General features: G+C 34.7%; 1 protein-coding gene across 2 annotated transcripts in view; it reads right to left on the bottom strand.

The window, feature by feature from the left end:
- Positions 1–22107, bottom strand: part of RSBN1L (round spermatid basic protein 1 like) — a 65446-nt gene that overhangs the window by 22458 nt on the left and 20881 nt on the right. For both annotated transcript variants that reach the window (XM_082473487.1, XM_082473488.1), the window contains exons 2-3: positions 11927–12043; positions 3953–4593 (exon numbers count right to left, since the gene is read on the bottom strand). In XM_082473487.1, the coding sequence (XP_082329613.1) occupies positions 3953–4593; positions 11927–12043 (758 nt within the window). The remainder of the gene's footprint in view (positions 1–3952; positions 4594–11926; positions 12044–22107) is intronic.

Raw genomic sequence — 22107 nt, 5'->3', positions numbered from 1 at the left:
TGGCCTAGCATGGTGAATGACACCAGCATGAATTCAATAAATGTTAGTTCTCTCCCCTCATTTTGCAGACAGGCAAGGCTGACAGATCCAATCAGATTTAATTACTGTTTCACTATTAAAATATTAGACATTTAATTATGAGTTAACACTTGACATAAGTTATTTGCTACAAGCAACTCAGAACCAGGCTAAAATAAAAAATAAGATTTAGAGTTTGGGGGAGGGAAAAGGGTGATTAGAAGATAATTGCCCCAGTTTTCATATTCTCACAGTTCTTACTACAGAGTTTGGAGTGCATGCTGATTAAATATTGCATGGCAAGACAGAAATCTCTATTGTTTCTTGACAGATAAAACTCCTGTCTTACTTGCCTTTCTGTTTCCCTACCATCAAAGGCACAGGAGAATGATCAATGTCCAAATGAGTATTTGAAGAAAATAGAGATGGTAGAAAAACTAAGACAGACGTGGATGAGTGCAAACGGCCAAAAACTCTTCCCAAGCATGTATGCTCACTTCTGAGCAATGTGACTGTGTCACTCCCATCATCAAGAAGTGAATCTGGGTTTGGCCTCATGACTTCCTTTGGCCAGTGGGACATCAGCAAACACAAAACAAGCAGAGGCTTGCCCTCTTTCTGCTCTATGAACCCTGCAACTATCAACATGTGTACAAGCCCAGGCTAACCTGCTAAATGATGAGAAAAATGTGTTTATCACCCCAATCGACATTGCATCAAACCACCAGACAAATAAGCGAGGTCTCCTAAGACCAACTGATCGGCAAACCATCAGACATGAATGAGGCCATCCAGCCCCCAGCTGAGCTGACGAAGACTGTCCAGAGAGTCCAACAGATTGTGAGAAAAATCTTTAAGCCACTTAGTTTTGAGGGTTTTGGTTTGATTTGCAGCAAAACAACTGATATAGATGGGTTACAAACTTTCTACGAAAATCCATTTCTATTCTCAAATAGAATTTTATTTCATACAGTTTGACTGATATTATACCACTAACATCAGAAAAATGACATGACCTACAAGACAATATATAATTCTACCATGTCTTCAGATTTTTCAGGCAATCGGCAGGGATATAGATGAAGACGAAAAATAGAATTATGCAAGTAAAAAGAATTCCAAAATCAAAGAACAGGATGTCTTGATCCTTTTGTCAGTATTGTGTGTGTGTGCGTGTGCACGTGCATGTGTGTATACATATATACATCCATACCCGCACAAAAAAATCTCAAGTTAACATGTTTCAAGGATAAAGGCTAAACAGATGCAAAAATGAATTTCTGTGAAAACTACAGAGTATTATCACAAAGATAAGCATTATCACTATAAAGATCATAGAAACAGCTACATCTTACCTATATTGTCATCTTTTAGTTTCTACAGAATTTAGGGCAAATTGTTTTCGCTGCTCTGGTTTTAATTAAACAAACAAACAAAAAAACTGGTCTGCAGAAAACAACTTCCTCAGTCTTCTAAGCTCTTAAAATAACAAGCAAAGTAAAAATCCAGTTTGGGGAAATATCAAATGACCAGTTCAGGAAAGCTTTTCGCTAGATACTCCTCTTCATACCATAGGAATGGCTGGATCTGGAGGATACTGAGGTAAAGGCACATGGACCGTGCACAGGCAGCTTCCTGCCACGAAATCTAAAGCTGCAGAACTAAAAGCAGTCCTTGAGCTTCCCTGGTGGCGCAGTGGTTAAGAATCCACCTGCCAATGCAGGGGCCACGCGTTCGAGCCCTGGTCTGGGAAGATCCCACATGCCGCGGAGCAGCTAAGCCCATGTGCCACAACTACTGAGCCTGTGCTCTAGAGCCCGTGAGCCAGAACTACTGAGCCCGTGTGCCACAAAGACTGAAACCCGCAGGTCTAGAGCCCATGCTCCACAACAAGAGAAGCCACCGCAATGAGAAGCCCGTGCACCGCAACGAAGAGTAGCCCCCGCTCACCACAACTAGGGAGAAGCCTGCGTGCAGCAGCGAAGACCCAACACAGCCAAATAAATTTATTTATTTATTTATTTATTTATTTGAGCAGTCCTTGCAGCAGATCACATAGATACGGGGCCAGAGCCACAACTGGTAACAAAGAGGATGCATCTGCCTAGAGTTTCCTCTGTGCCATATGTATTATCCAAGAACCCTAAGAGGTAATGGCAACCAGGGTAGGTGGCTCTTCAAGGACTTGAGACCCACAACCTAGCCACACACTGGCATGATTAACAAGTCCCAGCATCATGTTGTATTTAATAAAAGGAAGCATGGTTTTCATGTTGTACATACTGCACAAATTAGGATGAAAATTATCATTTAATAAAAAATTAATAATTCCTAACCTTAAAAGCTATCTGAAAAGCAAATATAAGTATTGTGACATTTAAAAGATGACAGAAATAACTTGCATAGTATGGCAGCAGAAAGTTTATGATACAGTGGAAACAAATCACATTGGAATTCAAGAGGCCTACCATAAAACCTAGCACTTAGCAGACGTAATAAATGAAAAACAAATGAATGATCTAATACCAAAGGACTTTGGGTAATTATTTCTTCTCTCACTGTTTCCTCATTGCTAAAATTAAATTGTAATGAAGAGTAAATGAGTTATTACACATAAAGTGCTTAGAATAGTTCCTGGCAGTCAGCACTCAATAAATAGTAGATACTATCACTAGATGCCAGTCTAGTTCTACCACTGAACACAGGTGTAATCTCAGACAAATTACTAACCATTCTGAAATTCTATAAAATGACAGGGCTAGTGACAGATGCTCTACAGCTCCCTTTCGGCTCTAAAAAATATTTAAATTCCAATTCTCAAACATGTTACATAGGCAATAAGTACCCCATACACACACATTAAATTTTTAAATACCAGCATATTTTCCAGACTTCAGTATATTACACAATATACACCAAACATACTGTGGGGTCGGGGGGTTGGTATGAGTGGATGTTATTGCATGTCCAGACTATCATTTAAGGTGGAGACTATAACTTGAACACATCAAAAAAAGAAATATACTCAAAATAAGGAAAAGAGACCTGGAAGAAGTTTAAGGAAATTTTGTTCTATTCCTGGCACTGCTGCCAACCTTAAAACCCTAAGTTACTCCTATCTACGTTTGTTTAAGTTGAGAAAGGTCGGGATAGATGATCACTAAAAGATCCCTTTGAAACTTTCTTCATTTTTTTCCTCTTTCCAAACTAGAATCTCAATTATTACTTACAATACCGAAAGTTTAGCACAAATAAATGTGAAAATCGGCTCATCTTTGACCTAAGCAGTCTCTGATCTGAGAATGAGGAACAATGCACCAGACTTAGATGGGCCTACATTCACTTCCAAGAGCCAGTGGACTGGATTCTGCCTCTGCTTTTAAAATAATCCGTATTCTACAACACAGAGAAGGGTAGGAAATAGAAAGTAGCTCAATATATGCACTGGTCTGCTCATTTTCTCACATAATCACATATTTAACTGATGACTCCTTTGTATCACAATATATTTAACAGCCAACATTTATTCAGCACCTTCCACATGATGAATCCAATGCTAAGCATTAAAGCATTACTGCATAAAGCAAGAAGACAATTTTAAATGATGTTCAAGAGAACTATTGTATGGACTGGAAAAATACATAGCGAAATTCATTTCACTTCCAAAATAAATCCACAGTAAAAAGGACAACAGAATCTTAACTATTTCACTGATTTTCTTTAAAAAAAAAAAAAACACACACAGATAAATAGAAGCTGAAATTTAACCTCTAGCGTTCAGATCAAGAAAGTAATTTATTCTTAATATTCCCAAGAGGTTTCATTATATTCTTATCTTTTTATTTCAAACCTATAGCAAAATGAGGAACAAAGAACAGAAACTTGCCTAAAACATATAATTAAAAGTTAAAATAAAAAAACTAAAACCTCTTACCTGAGCATGAAAATTGGACATAGTTGTTGTCTCTATATCCTTCTTTCCCAATATCTCCATTTTCACTGGTGAATTGGGAAAATTAAATGAAAAGTAGTCTAAAAAATCAGGTAAATAAGTAGCTGCCCCATGAACAATACCCATTACATAGAAAGCTGCAGAGTTCTCATTTTCACTGAACACCAGACCCACAAACTCTTCTGCAAACCTCTCCATCTCCACAGGAGACAGGTGGGAGAGTTCACTGCTGTAGGCGTGGATAACTGATGCACCTCCATTAGGCTGGTGCTCAATATGAATGAGCTGTTTGAACTCCAAAGTGTCCAACCTTTTGAGGTTGTTCTGAACCCGTGGCTCCTTTAATGAGACAAATGGAAACTCACTGTTCTCTGGAATTTTGGAATCATAGTTCTTGGTATCCAAATTCTTTCCACTGTAATCCTTTATGTTATCATTTAGGATGCCTTTGGCTTCTTGATCTTCAACATCAGACAGCAATCCTGAGCAGATGGTTTGAATAGATTTGCTATACATTTTTGGACGCTTCCGTTTTTCATTCTCTTTGTGTTTCTTTTTCTTCTTCTTCTTTGCCTTCTTAATTTGTAAGTCTTCTACACTTGTTTTTGGTTTCTCCTTCCCACCTGTTGGAAAAAATTTTTTTGAAACTCTGTATTTTAGTTTCTTTAAAAACCATGCTTTAGGAATTGTTTTATAATAAATAAGCAAAATTCACTCAGAATGAAGTTTATATTGGGGACTTGTTTTACACAGTATTGATAATCATAATTTAGTCAGGTTCTTTCCCTCTCTCTCCACACACACAGGCACACACACACAGAGGAAGGCTTAAGACAAAGTTATGCCTAGAGTGCATGGTACCATTCTGACATGTAGCAGATGCTCAATCAGTATTTACTGAAGTAATGAAACGAATGTTTTAGAAAGCATAATCTTCAAATTCTAAATATAGAAAGTCAGAAATGGAAAGTTGAACAAAAGTCAATATGAACAATGCCCTGCAGATGTTTCCCATCGATATATATCATTTTTACTTTAAATTCTTAAAAATTGCATATAGGTGTCAAGACTTACAAATCATGAAAGGAGAAAAATACTTGCATAGTGTATCAGCAACAGACATAGCAATTCCTTAGCTTTTTACCATATGTGCTCCTTGGTAAAGTACTCTTTCATCCAAAATGGGCTATGTTAGATCTACTAGAGTCTACAAAGTTTCCAGTGAAGACCTAACAAGGTACCATAAGAGATGACAAAATTAGAATCATTTATCATGTCCTAAGTACAAATGATATCCATGTACTGGTAAAGAGAGAAATTTAAAAAAGAAAGAAGGAAAGAAAGAAAAAGATATGGGTCATAGTAAGTTTATATATTAATGAGTTTCTGTAACCAAAGGCAAGTAGACCCTGGGCTCAGTAATTCAGAAATCCAAAGAATAAAAGATTAATCCACAGAGGCTATACAGCTATAGAATTTAAGTGTACATATATAAACACAACATTATCACAGTATACTTATTTCTATACAATAAGAAAAATAGAAAAGAGTAAACATCCTCACAAGAAAATATTATGCTTCCTAAGATAATACGAAAAAAGCCATTAAGATAACAGTTGAGGAAAGAAGGCATTCACTGTTTCCATCTGTTATTTCACTTTTATAGATAACCTGTCATGAATTAAGTTTTCTCAACCTGCTTCTTTAGCTTAATTTTTCCATCCTCACATATCTCTATTATTCTTTTCTGTCTCTGGTGAATGAGATGTCCTGCCTACTTCCCCAAAATAAGTCCATCCCACCAACTCCAAAACCCTTGCTTAAAGTTCTCTATCCTCTTCTTTTGACCATCAAACTTCTTATAAAAAACTGCAATGCCCAGTGCCTTCCCTTTATTAACTGACCATTCTTATCCCTTAAATTCTGGGTCTGCTTCCAGTCAACTCAAATTTACTTTCCCAGAATGTTCATATATCAAATCCAATGATATTCTCTCAAATCACTCCTCCTGATCTCTCCAATGTTTTATGTAATTACCCAACTCATCCTTGATTATTTTTTACTTCCATGATACTACTGCCTTAATTTTTGGTCTAAAAGCCTCATGACTATCTCTCATCCTTAATGCAGGAGCCATACTAATCATTCTACACGTTTTACATATTGCTTTGATCGTGTTCATTCCTTGACTCGACTGCTTTCAAGGGTTCTCAAATACAACCTCTTCAGTCTGGAATCCAGAGTCAATGCCCTCGAGTACGCCATGCTCTGGTCCAATTTGCACTACTTACAATTTCTTATGAAACATACCTAGTCCTACTTTATCTTTCTACTACTGGCAAAGGTATTTCCTTTCCCTAAAATATCCTTGCCCTGCCTAGTACTTACTACTGAACTCTTTCTTACCCATCCTTTAAAGACTACTCTTACATCATCTTCTTCATTTTGTTTTCCCTCATCTTTGTAGTTGGAACTGAAATCACTTCACTCTAAATTCATGTTATTATATATTCTATATCTATGAATATATATGATATGGTCATATAAAGTTATTATTTTTTCATTCATAGGATGCCTGTATAACATATGTCCTTCAGGATACTGTACGAGTGAAACAAATAACTTTGATGAATTCAGAGTGAAACACTTTTCTTCACCAATCATCAAATCCCTCCTGGCATCTAGTACATTGCTACAGATGAACATTTCATGACTCCATGAATGCAAAGATTTCTCTCACCAACAGACTACCTGAAGTTTATAGGTTTTTTCCCTTGTCTCCCTTTCAGTCAGTTCTTCACCATATGAATACTATCACTAAATCCTAACCCTGAAACAACAACCATAAAAATTCTCTCCAGTTCATAGCAATTCTTGAAAAAGGAAAGTTTAATGTTAATAATAAACTACCTCTTCTAAAAATTCGTAAGTATGCAATGGAGACCAAATTGCTATCATTATGAAAAGCAAAACTAAAAATCTGTCAACATTATTGATTATGCAGGTTTGCAAAGTCATAAAATGCAACACTTAATAAAGTGTTAATTTTCTTGAGTCTACATGTAAGTAGTTTTAAAATATATTAACAAATTCATACTTGCTACCCAGGTATAAACTATCAAAACATCAGATTCAGGTTAAAATCTTAGGAAAAATGAATAATAAAAAGTTAAAACAGGGAGTTAATCAAAATGAAAGATAAAAGAGGTTTATATTCAATATATGTAAGTAAAATCCAAGAGGTTTATATTCAATATATGTAAGTAAAATCCAAATCCAAATGTAAGTAAAATCCAAAGCAAAAAAGACAGTAGTATATTAAAAAACAGGACTTAAAGTTTAACAGGCTTACATATAATTAATAACTAAACTGTAAATACATGTAAAATTGTACAAATTAAATCGTTTGCCAAAATAAACAGAATTTCATTTGAATGAAAATATAAGCTTAATATCCTATTATATTTACAACTAACACATTTTTTAAAGTTAAAATAGTAAATATCCAGTCATGTTACTTTAAAATAAAATAGATACAACAGTCTATCTATTTCTTAGTCACAAGGATGGATGAAAACAGTAGTAGTATAATAGAAACTGAAAAATACAAACTAATAAGAAATTAGTCAAGAGACTGTTATATTGAGCATCAAGTAATTAAACTTCCATGACAAACTACTCTGTAATTAAATACTAAAGTGAGCACAGTGTGCAGAAAAGAGTTAAACATAACACACCTGAGACTGCTATCCTTAGGCCTGCTTGCAAGGGTGGCCTTTGGCTGGCATCTGAGAACTTGTATTTTGGGAAGGTTACTACCATTCCCTGATTAAGAGTGGCTCACTGTACCTAAACTGTTTGTGCAAACAATATGGTTTACGTTGAACACCTGTTTTCCTTCTGGAATTTTGCTACATGCTACACAGGGCATGCCTATGTGACCAGCTCCCAGTAGAAACCCTGACTATTGAGTTTCTAATGAGCTTCCCTGGTAGACAACATTTCACATATGTTATCACAATTCACTGCTGGAAGAATTAAGTGCATCCTCTGTGACTCCACTAGGAGAGGACTCTTGGAAGCTTGTGCCTAGCTTCCTCCAGAAATCGCCGCATGTGCCTTTTCTCATTACTGATTTTACTTTGTATCCTCCACTATAATAAATCATACCCATGAGTACAAATTTATGCTGAGTCTTGTGAGTCCTCCCAGCAAATCATCAAACCTGGGGGTAGTCTTGGGGATTCCCCCCTCCATGGGTACAGGTAAAATGCATTCTTTACATTTAAATCAAATCAAGGCACTAGCCTTTACTAGGTAATTTTTTTTAAGTTTTATACACTCTCTCACTCATTTAATGTCTTGGAATGATACATGAAATGCAACAGATACATATGTAGGAAATTTTTAAATACTTAAGGAGATAAGATCATTTTGAATACTAATGTTTTTCTCTTATACTAAAAGGTCTTTAAAGTACATATTTACTCTAAATTCATAATTCTTCAAACGGAGCCCAATAAATCAGAACTGTAGTGTTTTTTTTAAAGATCCTGGTAAATACCCATAACGGAAAGAACTGCTAAGTAATCTGGACCCTCAAAAAGTATAAAAGTGTAAGGTTGATGGGAGACCCTCCCCCCAAAGATCCACAGACATATGCACAGTGGACCTCAAACACACACATACACACACACACCAAGTAGACACACACATGCACAGATAGCCCAAGAGAGAATCTGACACAGAGAGAAATGGAGACGCACACACAGTCAGAGGAAAGAGGCACTCATACAGAGACAGAAAAAACCACACACACAAACAGATAAAAAAAAAAACAGCATGTGTTGTTAATGGCAAATTATTTTTAAAAAATCTTTAAAAATCACAAAAATCACTGGAATTAATTTCCACTCCTAACCTTAGTATATTTTTAGTGTTAATAAAGGAAAAATAAAGGTTGCCCAGAAATACTGGCTATGATTTCATATCTAATATGGGAAGTAATATATATATATATATATATATATATATATATATATATATATATATATATAATTCCATTATCATACACAGAAACAAAGCAGTAATTAGCTTAGCTATTTTCAACCTTTGGTCTTTGGGGAATGACTTTCCTTTTTTGGCACAGCAACATCTTTGCTCCTCCTGTCACGAATTACCTACCTGTGACCTTTAGTACACTACCAATAACCTTGAACACTGGCTTCTTTTCATCCCCTTTCTACCTGCTCGCCAGCAAGCTTTGCTGATATGCTATAATGATAAGATTTACTCTCAAGAATACTATAATCATAACATCCATGTTCTCACACCTTATCAATGAACAACATAAAATGGCTGAAACACATAAGTGTACTCAGAAAAAGTAGTTGGTAGACATTAGATATAAAAGGATGAGCTAAATAAGCTTATGTTTCAAATTTATTTGTTCCTTTAAACTGTTTCTAATAAAGCAAACTCCTATTTTATCAGTGAAAAACATTTACAAGATTTCTGCATTAATAAAACATTTCTGGCATGTATATAATCATCTATATATTTCTAGTCATAACACAGCTTTTAATGAAAATATGGAAGAAATAAGACTGGTGTGGAGTAAGAGTTAGTTACTTTATTTTTTTCCCCCTTTTTAAAAAAAATTTTTTTTTTGCCCATGCCCTGCAGCATGCGGTATCTCAGTTCCTGGACTAGGATCAAAGCGTGCCCCCTGCAATGGAGGCACAGACTCTTAACCACTGGGCCACCAGGGAGGTCCCATGGAGTAAGAGTTAGCATCTACTGTCAGATATTCAAGTGTCTTCACCAATCAATCAATGCCTGCGTCTGCCATAGCTTGCAATGTTAGCATTATCAGAAGGAGAAAATTTTAAGGAGAGAATAAAAGTTGAAAACCATAAAAGGAAAAGGGACACAAAGTAGTACATAATAGGATACTTACCGCCCCCACCTAACTGATTCTCTTGTTGCTCCAGGACACCAATAACAAAGGATGCCTTTCCCTGATCATAAGGCTCACTTGGGAAATGGCCGGCCACACAAGCAGAACAAATTGTTTTTGCCGGGTAGTAAGAATAGCTAACACTTACTCAGTGCTTACCATGGGACAGGCACAATTTCTCAAATTAATCATGTTTTTATTCATTTAATTATCTATATACTACCTACTAGGAGGGGAGATAGTTCTGTCATTGTTTTTAATCACAAGAGTTAATCTTTCATATGTGTTTATAAGTAACATTCATAGCTACTTATTGAATATCTGTGGGCTAGACAACTGTACTTGGCACTTCCACCTTACTTTACCTCATTTAATCTCTGTAACCCTGTAAGACAGTAATTAAATTATTATTTACCTCCATTTTACAGTAAATAGATTTTGCTATGGTCATCCCAGAGGTCACCAATTTATTTCCAAATCTATCTCTTTTTTTCCCCTCTATCATCACTAGGTTTCAGTTTAGCTCGGTTCAAAATACCTCTTAAATTTTTCATTTACTTCAAAGTCAAGGTTACCACTGTATATTACTCGAAAATCTCCACTTTTTAGGCTATTTAAAATTCTGCTCGCATATGTAATTTCTAGGTTCACATACTTCACATTAATGGTATGTTAGGAATCTAACATTCAACCAAGTGACAGGAATTTACATCACTGTACAAATGGATAACAAAATGACTATGTGACTAAACCAATAAAAAATGACTATTTGACTAAACCAAGAGGGTAAAGATAAGAAAACATTTCAAGTGTTAATCATTAGCTGCTGTAGAGCACTAGTGTGATTAAATTCAACTCCTGCCTCAAAGGCTTACAATCTATTTAGACAACACAGATAAAACACACTGGCAAAAAAAAAAAAAAAAAAAAAACACTGGCAAAAAAAATAGAACAAAAGGACCATGAGCATTCACCAAGTAGCCATCAACTTAAGCTCTGACATGTTTCTTCAAGGTCAAAAGAATTTTACAGAAAATAAAGTTCTGACAAGCAGAAAATAGAGCTTAGACGAAGTGCCACCAAAGAACATCTGGAAACATGACAAAGAATGAAATGAAATTATAGAATCTAATATTGTTTACCTTAAATAATATAAATTAACCAGTAATTTCATTGCACCTACAGTGCTATGGCCTTTTCTCCCTTATGTAGATAGAAAGGCTTATCCACACATAAATTCAATATGAAATTAATCAAAGTCAACGTGTTCTGATCCACAAATTGTTAACTTGATGAGGCAGCAATTGAATTTGCTAGCTGTCTAGCAACCAAATGCCACTGATTCTTCTTACCTTGCTATCTGAGTGAATTTAAAACTATCCTTCTATCACAAATTCTCTCTGGAAAAGTTCAGATTTATTGACAGGATTTATATTACTACCTCACCATCCACCCCCATGTATAAACAACAACTAGAAATAGTTGTAATGAGAAAAAACAGGAAACAAAAAGAGGATATTCTTAAGCATGCAAGAAACATACAGTAAAACAGTACACCTTCTTATTTAGCTCAGAGTAAAATGCTGCCTCTAAATCCTAGACTATGCTATGGTGATTATCATCAAATATTGGTAAGATCACTTCCTCCACCATACCTATCATGCTAAAAATTTCTTTAGCCTTTTATTTTAGATTATCTAAATATGGATAAAGACTAGTAATATAAACACAGAGTTAGATAACTTATTTTCAAATAATTTAAGGAACCTAATAATTACCTTTACTACTTTCTAATAACTCACTAAATAAATATACTAAAGACATATTACTACACAAATTAGAAAACCCCACTATTTACTTTTCATAGTCTGACCACAACTGTTTATTTCCAGCAAAATTCAGCACCAAATAACATTTCTTATTTTAATCACTAAGCCAATACATATATACTGAACAATATAACACAGTACAACTGAAATCACTTAATATAAACTTACTTTTCAGCAAAATCTTTACTTCTCCATTTTCTTTCTTGATCTCATTCATTATTTTATGCTTCTTTTTTTCTCTCTCCTTTTCTTTATCTCTTTCTTTAATTTTGTCTTTGATTTTATCTAAAAGACAAAATAAATATTTAAAACTATTTTAAAATTTTATTTTTTTCATGAACTACAGTGAAATTTCTAGAATTACAACACAACAAGAAAATCAGAATGAAAAACAAACATGCCTTTTTTTCTTTCTCTAAGGTTTTAGTTATTGATAAATTTCCTTTCATATACTGAACACTGGAATACATAATACATCATAAACTACCAAAATTTATCACTACACATTTTTTTTTAAAATTAAAGGTAGTACTCTTTTTTTTTAATTTTATTTATTTATTTATTTATGGCTGTGTTGGGTCTTCGTTTCTGTGCGAGGGCTTTCTCTAGTTGCGCCAAGCGGGGGCCACTCTTCATCGCGGTGCGCGGGCCTCTCACTGTCGCGGCCTCTCTTGTTGCGGAGCACAGGCTCCAGACGCGCAGGCTCAGCAATTGTGGCTCACGAGCCTAGTCGCTCCGCGGTATGTGGGATCTTCCCAGACCAGGGCTCGAACCCATGTCCCCCGCATTGCCAGGCAGATTCTCAACCACGGCGTCACCAGGGAAGCCCTATCAGTACACATTTTATTCTAAAAATTATTCTTCACATACTTCATGTCCAACACAACATCAAACTAACTTCAAATCACTTAAAATAAGTGGCTAACTTTAATCGAGAGAGTAAACTACAGCGGAAAACGGGCTAATTTTGAAGCTGGGCATATCTGGATTGGTTAACATAACACTGGAAAAAATACTCATTCTCAATATCCTAATATGTAAAATAATGATTGATATCTTTCTCATGGGTAACTACAAGGACTAAATGAAGAAAGATATAAAATGACTACTCAGAGCCTGGTATATATATAAGACTAGATGTTAGTTCCCTTATCCTTGCACCTTTTAAAAAAGATATGACTGAGATGGCTAACTGGTGATATTATGATATTAAAATAAAGGTTATAGGAACTCTAAGAATCATTAACCTGCATTCTAAAAATTCAAACTTTGTGTGTATAAAATTATTCGATGTCCTTTTAATTACTGTTGTTCAATCAAGCTCCTATGCACCCAGCAAAAGACGAAATGTAGAGGAGAATTTTAAAATAGTGATGAAATCCTTGTCTTCAAAAAGCTTACTACTGATTACAAAGCTATGATGGAAAAACACAAAACTGCAAAAAGCCTGTAATGTAACACCCAAGATTATATAACATATATGCCAACTGCATAATTTCTTAAAATCCCTCCTTACTTCTCTTTCTATAAACACTATCCTAAGTTCAGGCCCTAGTCACCTAACGTTTAGATTACTGTCTTGATCAGCTCTGTCAAACAGAAATATAATGGTTACCACATACGTAAATTTAAACTTTCTGGTAGTCACATCAGAAACAAAACAAAACTAGTGAAATTTATTTTAATAATAATTTATTTAGCCAGTGTATCTAAAACGTCATTTCAACATGGAACCAATACTAAAAAATTACTGAGATATTTTACATTCTTTTTTTCATAATAAGATTTCAAAATCCAGTCTATATTTTACACTTATGGCACATCTCAATTCAAAGTAGCTCAACTTTAACTGTTCAAAGGCCACATGAGGACTTCCCTGGTGGCGCAGTGGTTAAGAATCCACCTGCCAATGCAGGAGACACGGGTTCGAGCCCTGGTCCGGGACGATCCCACATGCCGCAGAGCAACTAAGTCCGTGCACCACAACTACTGAGCCTGCGCTCTAGAGCCGGCAAGCCACAACTACTGAGCCCACGTGCCACAACTACTGAAGCCCGCGCGCCCAGAGCCCATGCTCCACAACAAGAGAAGCCACCGCAATGAGAAGCCCGCGCACTGCAACGAAGAGTAGCCCTCGCTCGCTACAACTAGAGAAAGCCCGCGTGCAGCAACGAAGGCCCAACGCAGCCAAAAATTAAATAAATAAATAAATAAATAAATAAAAAAGCCACGAGTCTAGGGGCTACCGTACTGAACGACTCTCCAAACTACTTAACTAGATAATTCTCAAAAAAGTTAAATCTATGTATTTAATAAACATTTTAAAACTTATTAATTTAAAAAACACAAATTCAAATAAGATATTTTCACCTATCAAACTGACAAAGTGCTTTTTTTAAAGTCATAATACTCAAAGCAGATGAGAGGACAGTTGATGGCTGAGCAAACCAAAACAGGGATTCACTGACTTAACAAATACGCATTGCTGAGTATAAGAAAAAGTTAGGGATACAGAGGTGAAAAAGCTAGATAAAGTCCTCATACGTTCATATACAACTTATTCTAAAATTCTAGAATAGATTAAGCTGTTCTCACACTTCAGATTAGCTCACTACTCTTACTTTTTGGTCTTTTAAAGTCCTTGAAAACATGTCATAGGCTGTCATCCAGCCATAAAATGTCAGTAAAAATAGCTGGAGCTCAGACACATATATAAGTTAATATTGCCTAAGTAACTACACATTTTTAAGTGAACTAGTTACATATCATTTACAATCACAACTGAAGAAAATAGTCATCTGAAATGTCTCCGCATTTCTTTTCCCAATTATCCCTATTAATCTTATTAACCTAAAAGTATTATTTCAATAATTATTAAACTTTTAAAAGTTTGTTAAAGTATAATATACATACAGAAAAAAGCACGTAAGTATACAGCTCAATTTTCACAAAAATGAACAGCACCCAGAACGCATCTCAGGTCCCCCCTTCCAGTCTTTATTATGCAGCACTGCTAAGGGTAACCACGATCCTGACTTCTTAACCCCACAGATTAAAATAACTATAGAATTTTAATGACATATATAAAGAATATGATACACTATAAACCTACCATAGTCATAAAACAAATTTTTTTCAAAATAAAATTAAACTAGTTTCTCATGAAATAAAACTACAATATAATATGACCCAATTTTTATAGACTTTATTTATAAATATACTTATTTATAGACATTAAAGACTTTATTTTTTAGAGTAGTTTTAGGTTCCCAGCAAAATGAAACAGAAGACAGAGATTTCTCATATATACCTCCTGCCTCTACACATCACAATTTTTAAAAATTTATAATTAATATACACATTCAGAAAACAGACTGAAAGATAATAGTGCAAATCATTAAAAGCCATTACTTTTATTTTTTTAACATCTTTATTGGAGTATAATTGCTTTACAATGGTGTGTTAGTTTCTGCTATATAACAAAGTGAATCAGCTATACGTATACATATATCTCCATATACCCTCCCTCTTGCGTCTCCCTCCCACCCTCCCTATCCCACCCCTCTAGGTGGTCACAAAGCACAGAGCTGATCTCTCTGTGCTATGCGGCTGTTTCCCACTAGCTATCTATTTTACATTTGGTAGTGTGTATATGTCAACGCCACTCTCTCACTTCGTCCCAGCTTATCCTTCCCCCTCCCCGTGTCCTCAAGTCCATTCTCTATGTCTGCGTCTTTATTCCTGTCCTGCCTCTAGGTTCTTCAGAACCTTCTTTTTTTAGATTCCATATATATGTGTTAGCATACGGTATTTGTTTTTCTCTTTCTGACTTACTTCACTCTGTATGACAGACTCTAGGTCCATCCACCTCACTACAAATAACTCAATTTCATTTCTTTTTGTAAGCCATTACTTTTAAGTGGCAAAAAGTTTCTAAGTTTCTGCAATAGGAACATATTAGTTTTGTAATACAGGAAAAGGGGTCTTGAAATATGCCTTCAAGTATGGTATTAAATAGTTCAAGCAAAAATAAGTTGAAGGTGTGAAGTCATTATACAAAAAACACCTATGGAAACAAAAACAATGGCATAGCCAAGACTATAAGAGTGACTGACGACAAAACTGCATTTACCTCCTACTCCATACTACAACCAAAACTTTCAAAGCAAAGGAAGCAAAAACAAATCAGTCTATATATACATAGTAGAAAAGCATTTCTTTCTCTTTTTCTTTTTTTTTTAAATAAAGACTTTATACCACACTGTCATGCATTCATATTTATAAAAGCCACTTCGAGGTCTTTTCACAAGGAAAAGACTCCCTGGCATCAAGTTTACAGTTATACATTGTTCTTTAACAACTGTCATTCTTAGTTTTTACTTCTTTTCATGACCATGAATTTGTACAGTTTTATCCTTCATGATTTAATCTAAAGCTTGGAAAGAATTTCTAGCTCATCTTCCCATCACAATTCTTAGAATAGAAGTGAGAATTATTCTACCATAAGAACAACAAATTATCTGTTTTGAAAAGTCCAATTTAACATAAGGACACTTTTTATTTGAAAATAAAAAGGGGGATAGGGGACAGACGGAACAGAGATGCTAAGAGACCCATGATACGGTTTGAATTTAAAGATGCAAAAGGAATCTAAGAATGGAGGGAAAGAGAAGAAATAAATAAGTCATTATCAACTCACAACATACTTTAAATTATATATGTGGAAAAACACACATGGGCTAAAGACATACCTTATATGTAGAAGTTAAGATATAAAAAAGAAAGCTGATGAAAATAATTTCAAACAAAATATAAATGGGATTTTCAAACATATGGTCAACTTATGATTTAGCAGTATATGTCACATATGCATCAATGTAACATGTATTTCACTCACCCAATACATTTCTATTGAGCATATACATGTATGAGATAAAAATGAGTAAGAGCGCTGCACTAAAGAATCTTAAAATCAACAAGGTATCAGTTGATTCTTATTATAAGTACCACTTTGGAAACCAGTTCTTAAATAACAAAATAAATTTTTTCATCTGATTATAATAAAATTCACTTGTCTCCACAAGTATTAATGTCATTATAATAATGTAGGGATGAAAACACACACACACACACAAGTATTATATGAACTGCTCCAGTAAGAAAGCAAAACAAAAAGCTTTGTGAATACTTTTAAGAGACTGATCAAATAATACATCAACAAACCGTTCATCTGGAATCTTCAGAATTAATTCAAAGATTTCCAGGTAACAGGAGATTGCCACCCATTTTTTAACAGTTCTAATTACTTTAAAAAATGTACTACATACATCCCTGCTTTCAAAAATATAAGAAATATAATTTACTCTTTTCATTTTGACAAAAAATTTAACTCTCACTGTCATACTCATATTGACCTCAAAAACAGAAGAAAAAATTAACTGTTCAAAACTAAATAGCAGCTGAATCATTTCATTTTTATTGTCTCAGCTGTCTCATCACTCCAGGTAAAAGAGGTGACAGCTCTAACTTCTGGCAGTCACTGATAGGCTCATTCTCATTTGTTCTGTGCTAAGAAACTAGACCAGGTCCATTGTGCTATAATACAGCAAGCAGGTTCTCTATCTCACACCGTATTCTAGTTAGTTACAAACATATCTTTCTTCTTAGCATCATTCCTAACCCCACCAGTGTACATTCCCTGAGGGTAGAGAAGGTTCTCCCTCAATAAATGCTTGTTTAATGCATGAAACAAGTCCTGTAATAAAGTAAGAAATTACTGTTATTTTCTACAGTACATCATGACTTTCTCTCTGGTAAGGTGCTCTAGGTGGATCTTTGTTAATCCTTCCTTCTTTTCCACGGCAAGGAAGGGAATTCTTAGTCCTGAAAGCCTTTCAGTAGTAGTTCTTCAAATGTATATCCCTTTTCTAACTGACCTGGTCATTTCTGACAAACAGTTCTAAGATTTAATAAAGCTATTCCTCCAACAACAGTAGGGATCCAAAATTTTTCTGGGTAAGTCTCAATAAAGACAGTAATTTTCCCCAAAAGACAATGGGCTGATTTCTTTTTTATGCAGAGCTCTTTTTATATAAAGAACTTTCACAATTTACCACCAAAAAAAAAGAAAAATTAAAAATAGAAAAAGAAAATTTTAAAAAGAAAATAAAAAATAGTAAATAGGAAAAGATACAAAGGACATAAAATAGGCAAATTTCAAAGAATGCTAATGTCAAACATGAAGAAAAGCTCAATTAAAATAACATGAAATCATTTCTTCATCTATCAAATTTTCCATTTTTATTGAGATATCACTGACAAACAGCACTGAATAAGTTTAACGTGTATACAGCATAATGATCTGACTTACATATATGACGAACTGATTACCACAGTAAGTTTAGTGAATATCCATCATCTTAAATGGACACAAAATTTTTAAAAAGACCATTTTTCTTAAAAATAACAGTAACCAGTGCTGCTTGGCAAAGGTGAAGCGAAATAGGCACTTCTACACAGTGATGAGCATAAACTGATAGTCTTTACTGGAGAGCAATTTAACAATATGTTGGAAAAATATTAAAAGTCATCATTCCTTTGATCCCACAATTCCACAACTAATATTAATAAAAAGAAAACCAAGCCTGCACAAAAATACACATACAAGGGTCTTCATCGCACATTATTTTTAACAGTGAAAAACTGTATAACAAATGTTTAATAATGGAGATCGGTTAGATAAAACTGGTTATATTCAGAAATGGAAAATTATGAAGCCATTAAAAATCATGTTTAAATAACAGTTAACATCATGGGGGAAATGTTCATGATATGTTAGACGAAAACTGCAAGTTGATATATGTAAATGTAAATCTATAAAAGGATCCCAAGTCTGACATATATATGTATACTGTGTGTATATATATAAACACACACACATATACACTCATTTATGTGTATACATCTGTATATGTACATGTATGCATACACGCACACATACATACATACAGGGATCTTAAAACAAGGGAAATTGTTTAAAAGTTTATATAAGAAAGAGTTGGACTTCCCAGTTCTCCCACCCTCACCCCAAACATTCAAGTGATCATTTCAATCTCACCCTTTAAGACAAACACTGAAACTTTCATTTTCTGGAGGAACTGAACAGGTCTCAAGACTCAGGTACCCTACGAAAGGCAAAGACAAGCTGATTGTACTTCCCTAAAATACTCAAGCTAAACTGAATCAGGAAATTTAAAAAACGAGAACTTTTAAAAATTAAAAATACAATAGCAAAACTGAAAGGCTTAGCTAAAAGGTTGGAAGAGATAAAGTTTAGATAATCTTCCAAAAAGCAGAGCAACAAGACAAAGAAGTGAAAAATTGCAAAAAATAAGGCAACACAAAGGATCTATTCAGGAGATCTAATATCAAATTAACTGAAATTTCAGAAAAAGAAAACAATTGCATAAGGAAGAAAAATATAAATAAATAAATAAATATTTCCCATAAAAGATCAGTCTCCAGAATGAAGATTCTTCAAGGGATGAGTACAAAGAATGGACTTCACCATTGTAGCCCCTCTGGCCCCAAACACACCAGGCAAACCCTCATGAAATTTCAGTACACTGGGGATAAAGAAAAGATCTTAAAAGCCTCCAGAAGAAGGGGGAAAAAAAAAAAAGATCACATATAAAAGATCAGGTAACAGTGTGGAACTGGACTCCGTCAATGCAACAGTAGACGCTAGAAAGTAATACAGCAGTAACTTCAAAATTCGTAATGAAAATATTTTTTAACCTAGAATTCTAAAATCTGCCAAATTATCAATCAAGCATGATGGAAGACATTTTCAGACAAGCAAAAGTTCAAAATTTTTACCACACATGCATCCTTTCTGAGGAAGTTACATGAGGGCATGCTAAGTAAAGGAGTAAACAAAGAAGGAAGAAGACATGAGACCCAGGAAACAAGGGACCCAGAGCACAGGAGAGCAACACAAGAAAATATCAGTACGAAAGCTGTGCAGCTGGCTTAAAGGGTAACAATTCAGGTCGAAACACAGGAATGGAGAACTGCAGAAACAAGGCCCCCCAGGAATAAAGGGGAATTGCCAGATTACCTCTTATCACACAACAGAGAATAAGACAGAAAATGAAGCAATAAGTATATATGTAAATGAAAAAGAGAGGCAATTTTTAGCTACATGAAAACCAAGAAAGCCATAGAGAAAAGGATCTCTGATCTGCACTGAACAGTATTTGCAAAGTCACAATAAGCCCTGATAATTGCTTCAACTAAGGTTTATGAAATTATTAGAGATAGGAAAGAAGCTAAATTATAAAAGTGCTAAATTCTTATTTAACAAGAATGCAATATATGTCTAAAACTGATCGATTCAAAAATAAAAGGCAGTATGAGCATTTTATTTAGAAATTTGGAATTAAAAGGAGATGAGAATTAAGAATTACAGCCAAGGGAGGGATGGACAGGGAGTTTGGATTAGCAGATGCAAATTATCATAAATAGAATGGATAAACAACAAGGTCCTACTGTATAGCACAGGGAACTATATTCAATATCCTGTAATAAACCATAATGGAAAAGAATATGAAAAAGTATATATGTATATATATATTTATGTATACCTGAATCACTTTGCTGTACAGCAGAAATTAACAAAACATTGTAAATCAACTATACTTCAATAAAATGAATTTTTTTAAAAAGAGTTACAGGGCTTCCCTGGTGGTGCATTGGTTAAGAATCCTCCTGCCAGTGCCGGACACAAGGGTTCGAGCCCTGGTCCGGGAGGATCCCACATGCCGTGGAGCAACTAAGCCTGTGCGCCACAACTACTGAGCTTGTGCTCTAGAGCCCGCAAGCCACAACTACTGAGCCCACGTGCCACAACTACTGAAGCCCGTGAGCCTAGAGGCCATGCACCGCAACAAGAGAAGCCACCACAATGAGAAGCCCACGCACTGCAACGAAGAGCAGCCACCGCTCACCGCAACCAGAGAAAGCCCACGCACAGCAACAAAGACCCAACGCAGCCAAAAATAAATAAATAAATTTATTTTTTTTAAAAAAAGAGTTACAGCTGGACAGGGGGCTGGAGACAGGAATGGAGAGTGTTATGGCCATTTTTCACTATAAACCTTTCAGTATTATTTGATTTTTTTAATTAAATTTTATTTTTAAAATTTACAAAGCCATGGTCTTCCTCCCAAATACCCATAACCCCAGTCTAATCATGAGAAAAACATTAGACATATCCCAATTGAGGGACATTTTACAAAATACCTGACTAGTGTTCCTCAAACTGTCAAGGTCATCTAAAGCAAGAAAAGTCTAAGAAACTACCATAGCCAAGAAGAGCCTAAACAGACATGATGACTAAATATAATGTGGTATCCTCATGCACCCCAATGTTCACTGCAGCGCTGTTTACAATAGCCAAGTCATGGAAGCAACCTAAATGTCCATCAAAATATGAATGGATAAAGAAGATGTGGTACATATATACTATGGAATATCACTCAGCCATTAAAAAGAATGAATTAATGCCATTTGCAGCAACATGGGTGGACCTGGAGATTATCATGCTAAGTGAAGTAAGTCAGACAGAGAAAGACAAATATCATATGACATTGTTTATATGCGGAATCTAAAAACATGATACAAATGAACTTATTTACAAAACAGAAACAGACTCATAGACTTAGAGAAGGAACTTATGGTTACCAGAGAGGGAGGGTCGGGGAAGGGGAAAGACTGGGAATTTGACATTGACACGTACACACTGCTATATTTAAAATAAATAACCAACAAGGACCTACTGTATAGCACAGGGAACTCTGCTCAGTACTCTGTAATAACCTAAATGGGAAAAGAATTTGAAAAAGAATAGATACATGTGTATGTGTAACTGGAAAAAATTAAATTAAAAAATAAAAATCATCTCTACAGAGCAATAATTAATTAATTAATTAATTAAAAATGTGGTATCCTCAATAGGATCCTTGAACAGAAAAGGGAAATTAGGTAAAAACTAAGGAAATGTGAATAAAAGATGGACTTTAGTTAATGATAATATATCAATACTGGTTCATTAAGTGTGACAAATATACTACACAAGTTTAAGATTTTTAATAATAGGAGAAAGTGAGTATAGTATATATAGGAACTCTGTACAAAGTTCCCAACTTTTCTGTAAATCTAAAACTATTCTAAAATTAAAAGCTTACTGAAATCTATACTTTATATAAATTTATAAAGGCAAAACTTAGTTAATTAAAAGAAAAACATACACACAGACACATACTGGTTGTGTACATGTGTATATAAAT

The sequence above is a fragment of the Balaenoptera physalus genome (genome assembly GCF_965194825.1).
Source record: "Balaenoptera physalus genome assembly, chromosome: 8".
Lineage (NCBI taxonomy): Eukaryota > Metazoa > Chordata > Mammalia > Artiodactyla > Balaenopteridae > Balaenoptera > Balaenoptera physalus.
The sequence above is the reverse complement of the archived record's forward strand: the minus strand, read 5'-3'. Positions and strand labels throughout refer to the sequence as shown.